Source organism: Lissotriton vulgaris, chromosome 5, assembly GCF_964263255.1.
Source record: "Lissotriton vulgaris chromosome 5, aLisVul1.2, whole genome shotgun sequence".
NCBI classification, from domain to species: Eukaryota; Metazoa; Chordata; class Amphibia; order Caudata; family Salamandridae; genus Lissotriton; species Lissotriton vulgaris.
Genome location: NC_141693.1, coordinates 1449708826 through 1449729509, shown reverse-complemented (window position 1 = coordinate 1449729509; position 20684 = coordinate 1449708826). Strand labels below are relative to the sequence as shown.

The 20684-nt window shown below is 44.5% G+C and overlaps 1 protein-coding gene across 9 annotated transcripts in view; it reads left to right on the top strand.

The window, feature by feature from the left end:
• The window catches only part of LOC147712725 (complement decay-accelerating factor-like), a 795131-nt gene that overhangs the window by 217776 nt on the left and 556671 nt on the right, over positions 1–20684 (top strand). For all 9 annotated transcript variants that reach the window (XM_086923379.1, XM_086923375.1, XM_086923380.1 and 6 more), the window contains exon 4: positions 9321–9512. In XM_086923379.1, the coding sequence (XP_086779505.1) occupies positions 9321–9512 (192 nt within the window). The remainder of the gene's footprint in view (positions 1–9320; positions 9513–20684) is intronic.

The following is a 20684-nucleotide window of genomic DNA, read 5'->3' as shown; positions in this document are numbered from 1 at the left end:
CACCTATGCCAGAGCCACGCCCCCGTCTTTGGATTACTAACAACAGTGGTTGCCTGGCATACTGCACACGCTCTTCACTGTCAGGCTCGTTAAACCAATGAAAGCCCCACTACTACTGAAGTTTTTATTGTATAGGTACCAAGACAAGACCAGCGAGGCGCGGAGCCGGTTTGCAACCTTGGAGCTTGGAGCAAGCTGCGGAAACTAGCGAGGAGCCACGAAGGGAGTGACACGGCGGGGGCAGGCTGCTCCGTGAGCGAGGAGTGGTGAGACGCAGCGAGGGGCAGGCTCTGCGAGGCCGCAGTGAAGGAGCCTGTGCGGCTTGAGTGTGGCTTACCCGCGAAAGTGAGAGTGAGGCGGTGGGGGCAGGATTGCTCCATGAGCCAGTGCGGTCCCCAGCTGCAGGAGATACACACAAAAGGAGGGCTGCAGGAGAGAAACACACAAGAGGGGTGAAACAAGCGACCCTGTGCTAGCCAGTGCACCTTGGGAACAGGCGCAGAGAAGGTGTGTGCAGCCCCTGTGAGCAAGAACAGTAAGCTCCGTGTGGGGGGGGGGTTAGTTCAGTAAGCTCCGTGTGGGAGGGGTTGGTTCCTTCGTGTCCCCGTGAGCCCTGTAAGCTTGTATTAACCCCTATAACCCCAATAACATTGTATTGCAAATAGTACTGTGCAATACTGCATACATCTGAGGCTGACTAGGCCAAAGGGTCCACACCCAAGAAGCTCCCCCGTTACTGAGATGCTGAAAGTTGCTGCGGGACCAGTATAGACTCTGAAATACGGAGCTCCCGTACTATCCTTTGGGATACTGACTCACCTACTCACCTACTTACCTACTGCTAGTACTACTCCCTAACCCAGACGGCTGCTGCTCTTTGCTGCCTGTTAGTACCGGACTACTGCGCTTGTGTCCTACCGCCAAGCCGTGTTGTGTTGCGCTGTAAGGTTGTCAGTGCCCCTACGGCTTGGTAGTCTTTTTCTCTGGCAATTGAGGGTGGGGTGTACGGGCGGCGAACAGACAGACTAGGGAGGTGGAACGGTCTGCAGTGGGTACACGGGATCGCAAGACACGGAGGGACGCCGATCTGTGCATGTGCGCGATTTACTGGATTTTCACGCAACTGGCAGGTCGAAGTACCCAGTGTTTTTAATAAGAGGGGAAAGAGCTACGGTATATGTGGGTTGTGGTAATTGAGCACGAGAATAGGAAGCAGGAGAGTAGAAAGCGCAAGATCAGTGCCGACCGCTTCGGGTACACCGTCTGCAAGCAGTAAGAACAGCAAAACATCTCTACAAAACAGGACTCACGGATTGACACAGTGAGCTATCATTCAGAAATGCGATCAGGCAAGGAAAGATCTGTGGGTAGTCCAAAGAAACTCACCCGGAGAAACCAAGTGCCTAAGGCACTAAAGAAAACTAGAGCTAAGGCAGAACCGAGGGGGGTGACTCAGACGCTAATCTCGCCTATAGTGAGGATGTTTGAAAGGTCTACAAAAATCCCACAGAAATTTGACTTTATGAAAGACCCGACTACAGCACTTATGTCAATGCGATTAGAGTCAGAATCAATTACACTGCAGTCCCCAATCAAACCAACAAATATATCGAAAGAAAACTTGGATCTATCTAACGATTTTAACGAAACAAGAACCCTTTGGGAGTGGGCAAAGCGAAGGTCAACTCTCTATATTTAATAAATACACTGATGTAACACCAAAGGATCTCAAGGACCTTGATATCACCAAGATCACAGTTAACGAAGGAGCACCAATACCAATACCTGTAGAGACCAAAGTGGTTATTAGAAAACAACAGGTTAATATATCGGAAGAATATCTACCAGCTTTACCAGCAGTGCACCGAGAGAACTGCGAGAATAAAAAAATTGAGTATATACGAGGTACACAACAACCAGACAATGCATTAATTAAACTGGATCACAGAATAATCTCGCAAACAAAAACTGGCAGAGAAAACAACACAGTACAAAGCTGTGAAAGCAAAGAACAATCACAACAGGTGAATTTTAACCTACTACAAATACCACTCAATACAAACAATACCATAGTTAGTAATGATGTACTAGCATCGACAGATGATTTTGCAACTACTTCAAAAAGTCCCAAAAATAACATCAGTGTTCCAGTATCAAAATATGAATCAACAATTGCAGACAAAGAACTTCTAGAGAAAGAAAATAATCACGAAGATACCCATAGCATGACGAACCTCAAAGAAACAAAGAGATAAAAGAGCAGGAAAAACTGGACACAGGAACAATATGGGACATACACTAGCAAACTTCAGTATTAACACTGGATGCACTAGCAGCACAATCAAACAAAATGGACATTCAAATAGATATTTTGGGGCTTATGGCCAACGCAGTTGCCGGAATTGAGAATAAACTTGCTGAACTAAACAATCTAATAATAAAAGCTCAAAGGGCATCAACACCAAGTTACATTGAGTGCTCATGTGCACCAATAATTGACAAACTCGTAACTATACCAGAGATCAAGAAAACAATCTTGGTGGATGTGAAAGAACGTGTCTGCGTAAGATAAAAGGACACATGTAAGGAAGATGGTCACCAATCTAATCTTAGTGAAATTACATCAGTAGAAAAACAGGAGCAAGTACTATTAAATATGGGTACTGTTACCAGCTCGATTGGGATCATAAACAAAGACGGCAAAACACTGTTGAATTCACAATATGAATCGAATAGAAAAGGAGTAAGAGATGCGGACATGGTAGCCTTGGAACCAACGAAAAGACAGAGAAAAAAGCTGGGTAAAGCAAGAAACAAGGCAATAAAGGAAAACACCTCGCAACTTATTATTGAAATGGCTGCACCTAATAAAGAAAGGGGAACAACTATGGATACTAACACTGACTCATCGCCAACTGGGAATGAAGTAGGAAAAAAACATATGCAAATAAAACCAAGAGATGGTAACACTAACGAAAGGTATAAAATAAAAGGTAACACCAATGGGAAGAACCAAACAAAAGGCTCAAGAAATACTGATGGAGATGATAAATATTATGAGATCTTTTCAAAATCAAAACCTTCCAGTAGTAAACAAATACTCGCTCAAGTAAACAGCAGTAAACTAAATGAAAATCTCTGTGAAGCAAAACAAAATCAAGCTCAAGAAGAAGGAGTACAGCAAAAAATTAAGGGAAACGGATGCATAATAAGAGTCTAATTATTCAGATATCCGAAGTGACTGAAATAAATGTTTGACCATAGAAAAGGTGTTAGGTTCTATTTCGGAACAAGGGACATCATCACCTAACAAAAATGACCATCAAAATCATACAAGTCCATTGATGACAACGGAACTAGAAAAAAAGCTTTGTTTGGCATATTTAGGGATTGTAACCAAAAAGACGATCTGGTGGCAAGGAGTGAAACAGGGATAAAGAGAACAAAGTTAAGATCTTGGAACGAGTAAGAACCAATAGATGATTTGATAAACCCAAATACCCAAAATAACCTGGTAATTGAAAAAAGAGGTCAGAATAGGCAGATCACTTATTCGGTCAATAGAAATAATGGAGACATTAATGGCGATAACAGTTACCAAAAAAATAGGTCCTCACAACTTGTCCTCAAACCACTTAACGAGTCAAAAGGAACTCATGATGTTCTAAATAGAATAAATATCCTCCGACTATTGAAATTGATAACAACGCTTCAAATGATAACTTCAGAAGATATTTTATGTGTGGGCTTTCAGCCTAACTCCGAAGGGAAGCTACCGTTAACATCTCTAACAGTAGCCACAGGACGATTAGCGGACAAAATCCTGAAAGAGCATGGTACCTTTCTTGAATGGGGTATACAAATCAGTCAGCCACTTCCAAAGGTGTATCCAACTCCATTTTTACACACAGAACGTCAAACAAAAAAATTCCAGCCTGAAAGAACCGAGAGTGCTTTTTCAATTCTAAAAAACCCTCTTGGTAAAACAATCACTGAAGATAAAAAAAGTCCCAATAACCTAAAGAAAGTAGACAGCAACGAGGTAAACGAAAAGTGGATCACAGCAGCCTTGCACGGTAACAAGGAGCATTGACAACACTGGTCATAAGCACCATTACAAGAGGAGAGTATGACCACCTCAATAATAAAGATATGCTTGTGGAATATCAAGGGGATCGGTAGTAAGTTAATTAATGCCAAAATAGAAGGCCTCTTGGATCAAAACCAACTGCTACTATTGCAGGAAACATGGGCAATGGACCCACCTATGTTAAAAAATTACAAGGGATATTTTGTACCAGCAGTTAAATACAAGAAGTTTGGCCGCCCGTGTGAAGGTCTAGCAATATATGTACCGTTGGTATTAGACGCAAAACATGAACAAATACAGACTAACAACCTAAATCTGCTTGTAGTAAAATTACGGTATAGAACGCTCGGAAGTAGGTCAAACAAAATTCTAATTCTAGTTAATATATACATACTTCCAAAACAGAAACCAAAGAAAGAGATGACTACTGCCATAAATAATTTGCTTCTGAAGTTAATCTTGGAAGAGCCGTTAGCAGACTACATCGTAACTGGTGATTTCAATACAAACCTGGTGACACCTTTTGTGCGGGATGAGTTCATCCAATCTCAAAATCAACAATGGGAAATCCCTGATCCAATAATGGAACCTAGAATACCTAATAAACAAAATAGAACAGGGAGAAACTTGGTAAAGGACATGGAAGCGCTAGGTCTCAGGATCCTAAATGGCAGATTTACAACGGTCTGTCCACCGGCTTGTTCTTTTTACTCAAGTAATGGTAACTCATGTATTGATTACACACTTACATCACTGTGTACTTTCAACAGAGTGACATCCTACTGTCTGAAAAAAGTTTCGAACAGCGATCACAGTCAGCAAATTATTGAAATAAAGCTATTCTGTCCAAAATCTCAAAAGTACCTTACACTACAAGGTCAGATCGGTACTATCAATTATAAGAAACTTACATGGAAGCCTGAAAATATGGATGAGATGACAGCAATGGCAAAAAATCTAGTTAAAGAATGCTTTGACGAACAAATTAAGTCTACTGTCCTCGACCAGTGGGTTGAATTTACCCAGAAAGTAGTGACTTATAATACAAAAACAACCGGTGAACAAAGGAAAAAGAACAAATACAAGGAAACTAGAGAAACCAACATCTTTCTTCCATACGCTATAAGAAAAACTAGAAGCACAAGAAATAGGCTTAGGAATCATCTAACCAAGTCCCTACTCAACGAGGAAATATTGGCATCATTAAAAAATACAAATTGCACTTTAAGGAAACTAATTTGGAACGAAAAAAATAAAGCCAAACAAGAGCTCTTGATCAAAATCTTCCATGCAAGCACTTTAACAAACTCGCTTGAGTTTTGGAGACTAATTAATGGCTTAGTCAGACGAAATAAAGCTGCTATAGGATCAAACTTATCTGAGGATGAATGGGTGACGTTCCTTAAAAATCATCTAAACTCGGAACTCACAACACACAAACAATCGGCCAAAAATCTGATATATACAAAAGCTGATCAAGAGGGCGACTGTGAAATCCTAATAACCAAAACTCAAGTGGCCAGACTAATTAAAAAGCAAAAGGACGGGGCCCCCGGTCCCAATGGTATCCCATTTGCATGATACAAGGGAGCACCTGATGTCCGGTCTACTTATCTTACAGATGTTTGTAGAGAAATAGTAGGAAGTGGCCAAACCCCTAAATCATGGAAAGGATCACTGATAACGCCTATCCTGAAGAAAGGAAATTGGTAACTACTGGAAAACTATCGCCTAATCACATTACAGGATACGGACGCAAAGTTGTTTGCTGGAATCCTGCTGAAGAATTTAACGGAGTGGGCTAAGGAGAAACAGGTACTGACCCGAACCAAACCGGTTTTATTAAGGGACTTGGTACATCTACAAACATTTTAATACTATCAATACTAACCAACAAAGCAATTACAGTTAAAGAACCACTATACTTGTGTTTTGTAGACTTTAAGTCTGCTTTTGACTGTGTCGATCGAGAACTTCTATGGGAAAAACTTAACAATCAAGGAATTCCGCATAACCTGTTAAAGATGATCCAGCTCCTGCACACGGAAACTTGGGTGAGGCTAGTTGAGGGAAATACATTAACCAATACAATCCCTACATCAAGTGGTTTGAAACATGGGTGCGTTTTGGTCCCCTTACTTTTCAATTTATTTTTAGCTGACCTTTCTACAGAGCTAAACGAAATCAATGCACACCCTCCAACTTTAGCTAACAAACTGATATCTAACTTATTATACGCAGATGACGTTGTACTTTTAAGTAAAACTAAAGTTGGCTTGCAACGATTAATCAATGGTGTTTTTAGATATTCACAGGAAAATGGCATGCGAATAAATGAAGCCAAGACCAAGATAATGATCACCTCAAAAAATGCGCATCTTAAATCCAAATATAAATGGTTTTTGGATGAGAAAAAACTGGAGCAAGTAGCTGATTATAAATACCTGGGAGTTACTTTTAACGACAATGCCAACTTCCGGACACAAAAATCGGATATTACAAGAAAAGCAAACTCCCTTGTAGGGGCATTTAAAATCATTCAGAAATCAACAGGAGATTTGTCTTATCACCCTTTACTAAAAAGAATTGCTGCAAAACTATTGCCTGCCTTAACCTATGGTAGTGAGGCACTCAATGGTAAAGACGCTGCGATTATTAATGTCGCTGTGGCTAAAACGTATAGATCTTTATTCTTTGTCCCGAAGAATGCCTCACATGCCCAGGTGAGACTGGAGTTTGGGCTAAACAATCAATACTCCTCTAGGAAAGGGCACATACTAAAAGTATGGAACAGAATAAGAAATGATCGGGATAACGAAATGTCCCGTTTATTGTGGCTAGAAGTAAACAATAAAACAAACACAAATGTCAGCTCCTACTTAAACAGCGCAATTGCAGAATTTGGTATAACACCCATCTGGAAAACCACTATTACGTCAGAGAGCTTTAAAAAGACAATAAACAACCTCACAAATTATCTCTCACTGATCAAGGATACAGATATTTTGGTTAAACGCAGCCATGCATGGTCAATTGTCTCTGGATTTAAGAAAAAAAAGATTCAAACTTATCTGGAAATACCTTGGTCCAAGAAAAATACACATTTTTATAAATGCTAGATTTGGCTTCTTTCCAGGCATATGTCACCTAGCCCCAGGGAAAAGATTACATGAAAATAACTTATGCAGGCATTGTAAATTAGGAGAAGAAAACATTTTACATCTACTGTGTCTTTGTCCGGATCTGGAAATGGAAAGAAAAACTATGCTTAAAAGAATGTTTAACATGCGTGGTGTAAGGACATGTAGACAGGCCCTGATTGCAAGTCTGAATCCAGAAGATCTGCCAATGAGTTCGGCACTTGTCAAATTCCTTTGTGCAGTACAGAAACAATTGGAAGCTTTCGTTTGATCAAATAACAGACTATGTGAACATGGATTTTTTATAAAATAGCTTTTGAAACATTCATAAAGGACAGACTATTAGATCATTAAATGTGTATGATATATATTTATCTTTTCAGAAATTAATTGAAAAATCGCTTGTTTTATAATTTTAAAAAATTGGTGAAGCTTTAGCTGCTTTTTTGTAAGATTTTAATTAATCAAACGAAATAATTATAAGAAAAAAATACTGAAGTTTTTATTGTATAGGTGGATGTAAACCTTGTGCCCAACCAAAATGCTGCCCGCCACAGCGAGGGGTCCAATGGTAGAAGTAGGCAGATCCATTGCTCCCAGCCTTAAGCTGTAGTGGTAGGAAGAAAGACATATTTGAATGGCACAATAAAAGACCAGTGGATGAGAGGACTGGCTGAAAGTCCCTATGGGTAAGTATATTATACGTATAATTTTGATAAAATGAAAAAGTTATGTGTAACACCAGACCTAAAACACATCAGATTGACAGATACTCTACAAAATGTGACCTTCACATACACAGCGACGTATCTGAAGGTATAAATAAATGGTGGATTTGGGATGAGAGATTTTCTCTTGCAGGCTTAAAGGATTTCGGGGGCTCTGTTGCAGGCTGCATGAAGTGACTGGTATGCTCCTCTCAGATGGCCTTCCTGGCTCCCCAAATGTCTCCAGCAGTTGCAGCTATGCCAGAGTTATTGCTGAGGTTTGTTAGATTCCATACCAACGTTGAGCATCTTACCACAGCGAGGAAACTGTCCCTAATGCTTTGAATTTAACTACCTCTGAAATTCTAAGCAAAAGAAGCCCATGTGGGTAAGTAAAACACCTAGAACAGACTGGGAGGATGATCTGCCTCGCTCCACCTTACTGCATCCACAAGAAGGCTCTTGGGATATGTAGCTGACTTGCTCCGAATAGATACAACACATTTGGCAGTGTACCTAGGTTTACAACATTGCACTGCCCAACCATTGAAACTGACACCCCATCTGGTCAGGAGCCATATGCATGCTTTCAGTAGTCAATCGTGATTGGGACATACCCTTGTCCTGACCTACATACGACTGAATAGACTGCCAGGTACAGGTAGATATCTTGAAATGCCGTTCTCAGCACCTGGCATCCACAGTTTGAGACTCCTGAAGATAGTGGTGGGATTCACCACTCGCAGCGGTTGCCCCTTCTCATATCCACGGAAGGGCCCAGTGAAAGACAACCTGTGAGTCCACTATTAAAGGGACTTCTCCTGTTTCATCCGTTCCCTGAGCTTGAGTAAGGAGTATGTGGTGCCTCACACAGAGGTGTACCAATCTGACTGATGAAAAGGGGGCCTGGCCATACAGCGAGGGCCTCTCTAAGAAGCACGCCTCTGTTTATGTGGTTGGAGGCAAGAAACTTTTGCTCTATCACTTATTGTAAAACGGTATTTGGGGATTGTTCGGTATGTTTTATATACCTGGTACAATAAATCGAGATTTTGAGTTTATGCATCGTTTTTGTATGGTTAATATATTTTATCTTTTATGGTTAAGCATTTAACTGAATAAAGAAATGTATCTATCAGATGAAAATGTCGTTTTTTATCATTGTTATTTTTGAAAACTAGTAACCTTTCAATTGTTGTGCTATGAATCAGAGACGTGATAGATTTACATTTTTACAGTTGGAAAGTAAACAGTACATGGTTACTCTTCAAAATAAGGTTACTTTATCCTTGCACTGTCAAAGCAGTTTGGTTAATTTGGTATTTATATACATGAAAGACCGTTTTCTCCTAATGGTATTCCTTCTTTTTTGTTTTTGAACAGGTAGCTGTAAATTTCCAACAAGGTTTAATTTTGCAGAAGTCCTGGATATATATATAAACCAAAATGTGTTTCCAGTTGGGACTAATGTAACTTACAAGTGCCGACCAGGGTATGTTTCACTGCGCAGGAAGAGCAACACCATAACGTGCCTTGATACATTAGAATGGTCCACAGTCCCAGAATTCTGTGAACGTGAGTATTTAGCTGTTTCGCGCACACAAATTTTAATGATTTCAATAGTCCTATCAAATGCTGATTCCCTTGTGAGTGCATGGATATGGAAAAATGCTCTGTTACATGTGTTTACTATTCACATATTCACATAGGAATGACTGAATTAAACTGACATTTTTCATCTGGCATACGCTTGAAACATGGGGCCTGATGTACTAGTATCTGCTTGAAAAATAATATGTGCCAATTTCACACAGACTGGTTTACGAACAGTTATGCAATATGACCTACTACAAAGAGATGGCTTTGCATATTGTCTATTTGCAAGAGGTTGCAAAACTAATTGCCTAATGTATGTTAATTCGGCAGGTCTATATTTGCGACTGTCTGCAAATGGCTGTGAACAATCTGATGGTTACTTACAAGGGACAGAAGCCCTCCATACCTGCATGTGCATTCACAAACATTTTTTTTAATTTTTATTTAAAAAGTAGCCCATATTCCCTAAAAAGTTTCTTGATCAAGTGCTGAGGAGGTGCCTCTAATGTGTAGGGGCAGATAGTTCAAGGCCATGGGAGCCAAATAGAAGAAGGCACAACTGTTTGTTAAGTTATGTTATATTAAGTGTATTTGTACAGCGCACAACTCACCCAGGAGGGCACCTTGAAGGAAAAGCAGGGGCAGAGCCGGACTTTTCTGGGGCCTAGGTGAAGAGTCATGTCTTCAATTTCTTGCTCAAGTGCTGGGGAGGTGCCTATAATGTGTAGGGGCAGATCATTCAAGGCTTTGGGAGCGAAATTGGAGAAGGCACGACTGCCCGCTCTGGTTCTGTTTATGAGGGGGATGTGTGTGATTAGTAGTCCGGCTGGACGGAGCTGTCTGGGTTGAGGTAGGCGGGGCCAAGGTAGTGCAGGGCTTTGTATGTGTGTGAGGAGTTTGAAGAGTGCAATTTGTGAATGGGAAGGCAGTGAAGGAGTTTGAGGTGCAGGGTGATGTGTGCTTTGCTGTGTTTTGTATGGTCTGAAGTCTTCTGGTCTGTGGGCAGTTAAGCTGACATAGAGTGCATTGCTATAGTCTAGCTTTCTAGTGGTGAAGGCATGGGCGACTGCTCTGCATGTGTTGACCAGGAGGAGACGTTTGAGGATTTTCATGATAATTTTGAGGGTGTGAAAGCAGTAGACGGTGGCTGTGTTGACTTGGCTGATCATTACATGCTGGGTGTACACCACTGTTTTGAGGTTCTTGGCTTGGGTTTTCTGGGACGGTGTGGGTCCATGATTTGCAGGCCACCAGGTGGAGCTCCATTGTGAGTTTTAGACTTTAGACAGCTGGTCTTCATCACCTGGCAAATTCAGATATGATTTATAAAGGGAAAGCTGGCCCACAACTTCTACTTTGTAAAACATATAACACTCCAACTTGGATTTTGGTATGTGATCAATAGTATAGAACCATAGTTGTCGTCATGAAAAACAATTGGTATGTTATAGGGACTCCGGACGTCCCTTTCATGCCCTTTCATAATCGGGATTTGTAATGGTTAATAGAACCCTTTTTACAAGTCAGAAAGACGTATTCAGCTCAAAGTAGGGGGTAGTACATCATAAAAAACTCTTATGCAGTCACAAAAGTGTTGCATTGGCGATTAAAAGCCTCGGGCACAGGCTGCCATATTTGTCATATAGTTTGCCTTTTTCTCGTGAAGTTTATGTTGTCACTTTAGATTTCAAAAGCATGTGTGAACTTGCTTATAAACTTAATTGCATGGCATATTTCTCTCATCCTAGGTTTGTTCCACCTCTACAGTACACTGAGCCCATTTTGATTCTGTGGTCCGCTATATTCGAACCTTAACATAAAAGAACAAGCATTTACAATGCAATGGTTTTGCCTTTGACAATGTTAGAGCTATTGGCATTGTAAATGTTAAAATTTTCATCTGTTTTTTTTGAGTAAACAGATAAATAAATGGTGTTGTTGTTTAGTAGTAAATAGCTTTATTTTTCGAAATTGTGAGACTTATTGCATTTGCACTTATACACACACACAGGTATATGTACACAGAGCTATACATACAGAGAGAGAGCTAGAGTGAGAAAGACAGAGAGAGAGGGAGCTAGAGGGAGTAAGACAGAGAGAGAAGGAGCTAGAGAGAGTAAGACAGAGAGAGAAGGAGACAGAGGGAGCTAGAGGGAGTAAAACAGAGAGAGAGGGAGCTAGACAGAGAGAGGGAGCTAGAGGGAGTAAGAGAGAGAGAAAGAGCTAGAGGGAGCTAGAGCGAGCAAGACAGAGAGAGAGGGAGCTAGAGGGAGCAAGGGAGAGAGAGAGAGGGAGCTAGAGGGAGCAAGACAGAGAGAGGGAGCTAGAGGGATTAAGACGGAGAGAGAAGGAGCTAGAGGGAGTAAGACAGAGAGAGAGGGAGCTAGACGGAGCAAGACACAGAGAGAGGGAGCTAGACGGAGCAAGACAGAGAGGGAGCTAGAGGGAGTAAGAGAGAGGGAGCTAGAGGGAGTAAGACAGAGAGAGAGGGAGCTATAGAGAGTAAGACAGAGAAAGGGAGCTAGAGAGAGCAAGACAGAGAGAGGGAGCAAGAGGGAGTAACAAAGAGAGGAAGCTAGAGGGAGTAAGACAGAGAGAGAGAGAGAGCTAGAGTGAGATCGTATCATCACCCCAGTTGTTTCTGAATCCCTACTTTCACCGACTCTCATTCTAGAGGGGCCAGTTATAATGCCCCTGCTATCTAGAACACTATTTTCCCTTACCACAAATTAGTATCATATTAAGGCTAAGTGGAGTCCAGGGTGCACCTACATGGTGTACATGCATGTATAAAAAGTGGAACTGCAGGTCCTGTGTTACAAACGGAAGCTATCTGTGCACTAGGAATTCTGGCAATTAGTCCTCTCCTTGAATGAATCTATATGCTTCAGAGTGAATGAGAACAAAAGTGAGTGAGAGAAGTGTCAGGGAACGCCCTTATAGGAAATCCTTCATCTTTCATCTACCAGCCCATCAAAGCTATTTTGGTTACCTGTGCAGAAATTAACACATAGTTTGAGCAGCCATTACTTATCGAGGCAATTAATAGATGTTCCAAGAAACCCACACTGTAAATGTAAAACTCAATCATGAAGAATACATTTCCCATTCGAGTCACGGATTCAACAAAATGCAAGTAAAGTTGTCGAATTTGTGCTTTCACAATAAAATGTATCCAAAAATATGTGTAATTTAAGGAAATCAATATCGTAGAAAAACCCATGTGCGACAAGTAAAAATCATATTGTCTGTATTCTGACATAACCTTAAAAATGTCTTCTTACTGTAGTACAATGAAAACGATAAATCCTTAACATAATGACCAATAAAGGCTCATACTAAATGCAAAAAAGAAAATGGAGGTAAAGTGACATCAAGGTATTTGTAGGTTACTTAATGTGGTCAAGCAGAGATGGTACGACTGTGACTGTACTCCATGTTCCTCAGTTGACAATTTAGGCAGTGGATTGCATAAATACTCCAGTTTACTTAGTGACATTTTAAAAAGTCATCGCGCAACCGTAAACATGCTCGAGAAATGCACGATAAACACAGCACAATTAGAATCCTGAAATATCAAAAATCTGCTATAATCAGAAATACTCAATAATGAGAGAGCAGCATTCTCAAACGTTTACCATCATCAGAAAGCTGACCTAAGCATACACATTCAATGATCATCTGGGTCTGGTGGCTCAGTGAACTAATGCGTCCACTGCAGGGGCGTGTGTTCGACCTAATCGTCACAGGTTCAAATCCCGGCGGGTCCACTTAGCCTTTCCATCCATCTGAGATTGATAGAATGAGTACCATTGAGTTGGGTAATTATAAAAATCTGTTATTCAGCTCCAAGATACACGTTGTGTTATGATTAAGTATCAGGTGTAAAAAGGCAGTTGCCTTGCATAAACCTGGCCCGCCATTAATAGGCGCCTCTCATCCCATGAACAAGTAGATTTTATAAACTTCCACACCCCTGCCTTAGCAAACTATACAGCTGCAGCAGCCTTTAATGTAACAACAACCCCTATGCTTTTGTAATCGTTGCAGGGCTTCAGTTGCTGCCAAATCAACCTGCATTCACCTGAATTGCCAATCAGCGCTTCCAGAAAAGATTCGTGTCTTTCCAATAGGCATTCCGGTGCACGAGATGAGCGGACATCGGAGTGGGGGTGGGGGGCGGGAACGGCACACATGAACAGCGGGAGGGCGGGGCGGGAACGGGCTCACGAAAAACAACTGCACACATTACCAGCGGGAGGATGGGGCGGGAACGGCCTCACGAAAAACAAGAGATACACGTTGTGTTATGATTAAGTATCAGGTGTAAAAAGGCAGTTGCCTTGCATAAACCTGGCCCGCCATTAATAGGCGCCTCTCATCCCATGAACAAGTAGATTTTATAAACTTCCACACCCCTGCCTTAGCAAACTATACAGCTGCAGCAGCCTTTACCGACCCCCACGGACCACGCACACAATTCAGCGAGGACATCGCCGACTTCGTCAGCCCGCATGCCCTCCCCTCCGCTGACTACATCCTCCTGGGAGACCTCAACTTCCATCTAGAGAACAACAACGACCGCAACACCAGCACCCTGCTCGACAACCTCGCCAACCTGGGGCTCAAGCAACTGGTGTCCACCCCCACCCAAATCGCCGGACACACACTCGACGCAGTCTTCTCTTCCAGCACAGACATCGACTTCAGCCACGCCACAGAGCTTCAATGGACGGACCACAGCTGCGTCCACTTCACCTTCAAGAGAACGACGACCCACCAACACCAGCAACAGGCCGCCCACAGAAGCTGGAACAAGATCACAGCAGACCAGCTCGCCACCTCCCTGAGCCAGCACCCTCCTGCCAGCTCAGCGAACCCCAGCCAGGCCGCCGACAACCTCACGAAGTGGATCAGCAACTGCGCGGACGAACTCGCCCCACTGAGGACCCCGCCTAGCAGACCCGGCAGCAAGAAGGCTCCATGGTTCACCGACGAACTCAAGAGCTCCAAGAAGAACTGCCGAGCCCTCGAGAAAGTCTGGAGAAAGGAACCGACACCGGACAACAGGACCTCCTTCAAACTTGCCACCCGGAAACACCACCAGCTGATCCGCGCCGCCAAGAAAACAGCATTCAAGGACCGGTTGGACAACAACGCACACAACTGCAAGGAACTCTTCAACATCGTGAAAGAGCTTTCCAACCCCAGCGCAGGAAACGACATCACCCCATCGCAAGACCTCTGCAACTCCCTCGCTTCATACTTCCACAACAAGATCGCGGGCATACACAACAGCTTCTACAACCAACCAACGCACACCATGACCGAACAACCACCCCCCACCACCACCCTCCACGCCTGGACCCCGATCAGCACCGAAGACACCATCCGCACGATGAACTCCATCCACTCCGGATCACCGACCGACCCCTGCCCTCACCACGTCTTCAACAAGGCAGACGCTGTCATCGCACCCCACCTGCGAGACATCATCAACACATCCTTCGACACCACCATCTTCCCTGAGAGCTGGAAACACGCCGAACTCAGCGCTCTACTCAAGAAACCAACAGCGGACCCCACCGACCTCAAGAACTACCGCCCCATCTCGCTCCTCCCGTTTCCAGCCAAAGTCATCGAGAAGACCGTCAACAAGCAGATGGCCGCCTTCCTCGAGACGAACGGATCCCTCGACTCCTCACAGTCCGGCTTCCGAGCCAATCACAGCACCGAGACCGCCCTCATCGCCGCCACCGATGACATCCGAGCCCTGATGGACAATGGAGAAACAGCGGCCCTCATCCTCCTAGACCTCTCCGCGGCATTCGACACGGTCTGCCACCGCACCCTAGTACGGCGCCTCAGCAACATCGGAATCCAGGACAAGGCGCTGGAATGGATCATCTCCTTCCTCGACGGAAGAACACAGAGAGTCCGCCTACCACCGTACAAGTCAGAGGCCTCCGAAGTCATCTGCGGCGTCCCTCAAGGATCATCTCTGAGCCCCACCCTCTTCAACGTCTACATGAGCCCCCTCGCGGCCATCGTACGCAAACACAACCTCAGCATAATCTCCTACGCCGACGACACCCAGCTGATCCTCTCCCTGACCAATGACCCCACCGCCGCCAGAGCCAACCTGCACGAAGGGATGAAAGAGGTAGCCGAGTGGATGACGACCAGCCGCCTGAAACTGAACTCGGACAAGACGGAGGTCCTCATCCTGGGCCCCTCACCCTCCGCCTGGGACGACTCCTGGTGGCCTCCCGCCCTGGGCACCGCACCCAAACCGACAGACCATGCACGCAACCTGGGCTTCATCCTGGACTCCTCCCTCTCCATGACCAGGCAAGTCAACAACGTCTCCTCGGCGTGCTTCAACATCATACGCATGCTACGGAAGATCTTCTGGTGGATCCCCACCGAGACCAGGAAGACCGTCACCCAGGCCCTCGTCACCAGCCGACTGGACTACGGCAACGCCCTCTACGCCAGTACCACCGCCAAGCTCCAGAAGAGACTCCAGCGGATCCAGAACGCCTCAGCCAGACTCATCCTCGACATCCCACGAACCAGCCACATCTCCGGACATCTGAGAGACCTTCACTGGCTCCCCGTCAACAAAAGAATCACCTTCCGCCTCCTCACCCACGCACACAAAGCCCTACACGACCAAGGCCCGAGCTACCTCAACAGCCGAGTCAACTTCTACGCTCCCAAACGCCACCTCCGATCAGCCAACCACGCCCTCGCCGCCGTCCCCCGCATCCGAAGAGCGACTACAGGAGGAAGGTCCTTCTCCTACCTGGCCGCCAAGACCTGGAACTCCCTCCCGACCGACCTGCGCCTGACCCAAGACCACCTCTCCTTCAGGAAGAAGCTGAAGACCTGGCTGTTCGAGCAGTAGCGGCACCCCCCCACCCCCCCAGCGCCTTGAGACCCTACGGGTATGTAGCGCGCTTTATAAGTGTCATTGATTGATTGATTGATTTAATGTAACAACAACCCCTATGCTTTTGTAATCGTTTCAGGGCTTCAGTTGCTGCCAAATCAACCTGCATTCACCTGAATTGCCAATCAGCGCTTCCAGAAAAGATTCGTGTCTTTCCAATAGGCATTTCGGTGCACGAGATGAGCGGACATCGGAGGGGGTGTGGGGGGCGGGAACGGCACACATGAACAGCGGGAGGGCTGGGCGGGAACGGGCTCATGAAAAACAACTACACACATGAACAGCGGGAGGACGGGGTGGGAACGGCCTCACGAAAAACAAGAAGAAAAAAAAACCAGCACTCACCTGAACATCTCGGCCCCGAGCAGGAAGGCGGGTGCCGGCAATGCCGGACCAGATTCGGGGGCGTTCCCGGCTTTTGGCTGACGTAGCGTGACGTCGCCAAAAGGGAAAAATTCTCGGGAACGCCCCCGAATCTGGTCCGGCATTGACGGACAGAGCCCTCTCCAAATGGCTAGCCTCCATTTATGGAGCTAGCCAATGGGAGGAGGGGGCGGATACCCGACCCCACAGACAAAACATAAGGTTTTCCTAGCGCATGCGTACTTCGTACGCATTTGCTAGGCAAAACCTAAAAATGATGTACAGGGCCTTAATTTGATCAGCACATTTCCTTCATCTTGTAGTCAGCCTCACCCTTTAATCTTTACCAGGGACTTTTATGAATGTTTACAGCAATGTAGAGGAGCAAAGATCTTCATCATTGGATTTTCATAAAAACTTTCCTTCTCTTCATTGTCAACATCTGAGACTAAGTCTTCCAAGGCCAACCCTCCTAGCCCTTAAAATGAACAAGCATTGGCATAGCCAATCGGTCTCGTCTTTGGGACCTTATAAGTGTTTAGCCATGCAACAGTTGATGTTGATGCACCAAGGATATTGTGCTGCATAACTAAATACTTATAAGGTCCCAAAAGCGAGACCTATTGGCTATGCCAATGCTTGTTTATTTTAACTTTTGATGTCTCCTCCATTGATGGTTTCCTCAGCTATGTGTCACAATGGCCGTTTTCGTAAGCTTTTCCATAAAATTGTGGAAAGCTATCTTCCTATTGTGCTTCGTTCTGGCGTTGTTTCCAATGTCACTGGGGCTTGCGAATGGTTGTAATGGCCTGGGGTTAGGATAGCAGCCCGCTGTGTCAGACTGTCTTAGTTCATCTTCTCCCACAATACTCCCCCCCCCCCCCCCCCGTACCCCACACCCTGCTGTTTTCTTGATACTGATTTGTACTTGCCCGGTGCTTAGTGCTGCCTCTCTTGATGTACCACATCCCAACTTCCCCCGATGATGTCTGTCCTAAGGACAGCCAGAACTGCACTTGTCCGCAGAATCTCCCTTTCGTATGTGGCCCGTGACTGCTCACCTTCTTGCTGGTCCATCTGGCTTTCTTCCAGTCCAGCCCAGAGAGTAGATGGAATTGGTGAGTGGCGTCACCAGTAGGCTTAAACGCAACTGCTCGGTTATAAATTATGGAATCCTGCGCCGCCTCATTGCCCCAGTAACTCGCTCCGATCTGTGAATCCAATAATTCCATAGGATTGGAGGACTATTGGAAGAGGATTTGAAGCCCATGGAAAACTGAGGCTCTTATGAAAACAAACAGTTTGCCGCACTGCGGGCCAGACCCCCGTATAAGTGTTATATGAGAGACAATTAGAAGTGCAGCACCGCAACATATTTAAAAGAAAAGTGCAATTCAAGTAAGTGACATGAGACAATTGGAAATGCTGTAGTGTAACGTATTTACCTGAAAAATGGCACACAAAGAAGAAAATAGTGCCCGAAAATGGCTTATAAAAAATCATGTCCGGTTTCATGAAGTTTTCAGAAGCCACAGAGTCATAGAATGTGGAGCGGTGTCCAGAGGTTTTTCTGCTCTGAGGGGCAAGCACCCCAAAAACAGGAGAGCACATAATGTACGCTTTTATAGTGGTCTCCTGAAAAGGGAAAAGCTGCTTCTTTCATTCATTTCTCAAAATGATTTTGATGTGGATGTGTTCGGGAAACCTGCACATAGGCACAGTAAAATGCGTTCTAATATCACAGGCCCAATGATGCAGAAATAGTGTTTTGATGGAGACAGCTTGTGGCTATACTGCCATTCATGAACGACAGTGACAATGTCTGAAAACTTGTTGGGGAGTCCCAATCAAGCTCAGAGAGGCCTGGCCCTAGAACGGCACCATACACTCATTGTATCGCCACACACATAACAGTTAGCACATGACCTACATGCAGTTCTTTTCATTGAACCCAGAGAATAAATGTTATGCCACTTAAGTCCCCAACACATATGTTGTATACAGTGTATTTCTCACCCAAGCAACATGCCAGTTACAAGTGCAATGTCACTGGTAAGGATCATGCGATGGCCCCTCTTGCTACACTTGAGGACTGCTCCTCACAGTGCAGCCTTCGCAAGTATCCCTGCCACAAGAACAAGCATTGGCCGCGCGATCCAGTCGGGAGTTGTCGCGCTCAAACATTAATTAAAACAAAAAGCCGCGAGTGGTGAAGCCAGTGGTGCGCGTGTGACATGAAAAAGTGCTGTGCGCGTTGTGCGCGCCTGTGCTCGTTCTGGCAAGCTGATCGCCGCTTTAGGAGCACTTCTCAAAGCAGCTCCTAAATGTCTCTCCGAGCAACTCATGCACGCTGACTCAGCTATGTAGTTGTTTCAGGATCACATTTCACCTGAAAGCCTAATTTTTCTAATTCTATATGGCACACTCATTGCTTGATAATCCTATCTATGTAACTAGGCTCCTTTTTAGATGTCACTAGGCTCCTTCTTAGGTCTCGGCTCTAGACGGCGCGCATGCGCGGTCTCGAAGAGAGGCATACTAGATCTACTTTGTGAGCTTACAGCCCACCCATAGGCTTTCCGTTTGCTGGCACCATTGTCGCTCCATTTGCCGGGTTCCCTATTTGTCAAGGGCATGCATGCATACGTCATGCCTCTTCCGGTGTTTAGCCCTCCCTGAAAGCACCGTCCAGCTACTTTTAAACACTCGCAGCAGCAGTTTTCATCCATTGCTTCGGGACTACTTTTTTACTTTTATAAATGGGTGACCTGTCCTGCCACACGTTAGGAGCGCTGGTGTTTGAATTAGCAGTCCTGGGTTGCTGCCTGGCCTTGTTTGCCCCATGGCTTAGCCCACAGGGGCTGCAGCCACGTTTTCCTCCTCCTGTGCCGGGGACCTGCAGCCTCCCGTGCTGCCCCCTCCCATCGTCTCAGCACCGCACCTCCAGAGGGCTGCTGCGAGCAAGGTCACTGCTGTCGCTTGGCTTGTTAAAAATGTCGGCTCGCATGTTTCGATACTGTTGGATAGTGAGTGAGATAGTGAGATATTTCAAAATGGGAATGTTTTATTTCTCTCGATAGTACCTTGATTTTCTTGTCTTTGCTTTGACCCACAAGCTACAGTTTTCTAAAGAAGTTCTCAACACCATGGTGAGAATATGGGATGCAAACTGGGTTGTGTGTGTGCCTTCGGCTTTCGAATCAAACCAAAAATGCCTAGAAGGCTGGCAATCAACATACAAGCTTATAGAGGAGTGGAAGGGAAAGAGATACAGCCAGTGTGAGCACCTACAGGTAAACCAGCTGGACTCGTGCCCAGAGCGCCTGCAACTCGGTTGTTTGAAAGGTTCGAAAGGTGCTGAGGTGTTGTTCCCTATTTTTGAGTTGGTTTCAGCTTGGATACTTGAGCTTCTCCTTATCGCTGTATTGAGGCTCATCATTGGGTTGTCAGAGAAAATGTGCTGTTTAAATAGAGTAAGTGTGGTTGTATGTGTGCTGATGTTTCTGAAGTCCCATGTCTTTTCATTCATGAAAACTTTATTCCGGCTATTACAGCCATAAAAGCACATGCAGAATAACTTCTAAAATTCATATAATAATATACTAATTAAGAACCAAAAAAGAAAGAAAAATACAATATCATGAAAGCCACTATGTAGTAAAAAGGTGCCAACATACAGAGCATCAATGTTCACCCGTGAGGAAGCAGGCGAGTACAAATTCTATGAAAACTAATTAATTTTCATCGCTATGGTAAATATAATCAGTTAAAAATGATCATTAAAAATATAATTTAAACTAACAATGCTAAAAGAAATTCACAGCTTATAGTTT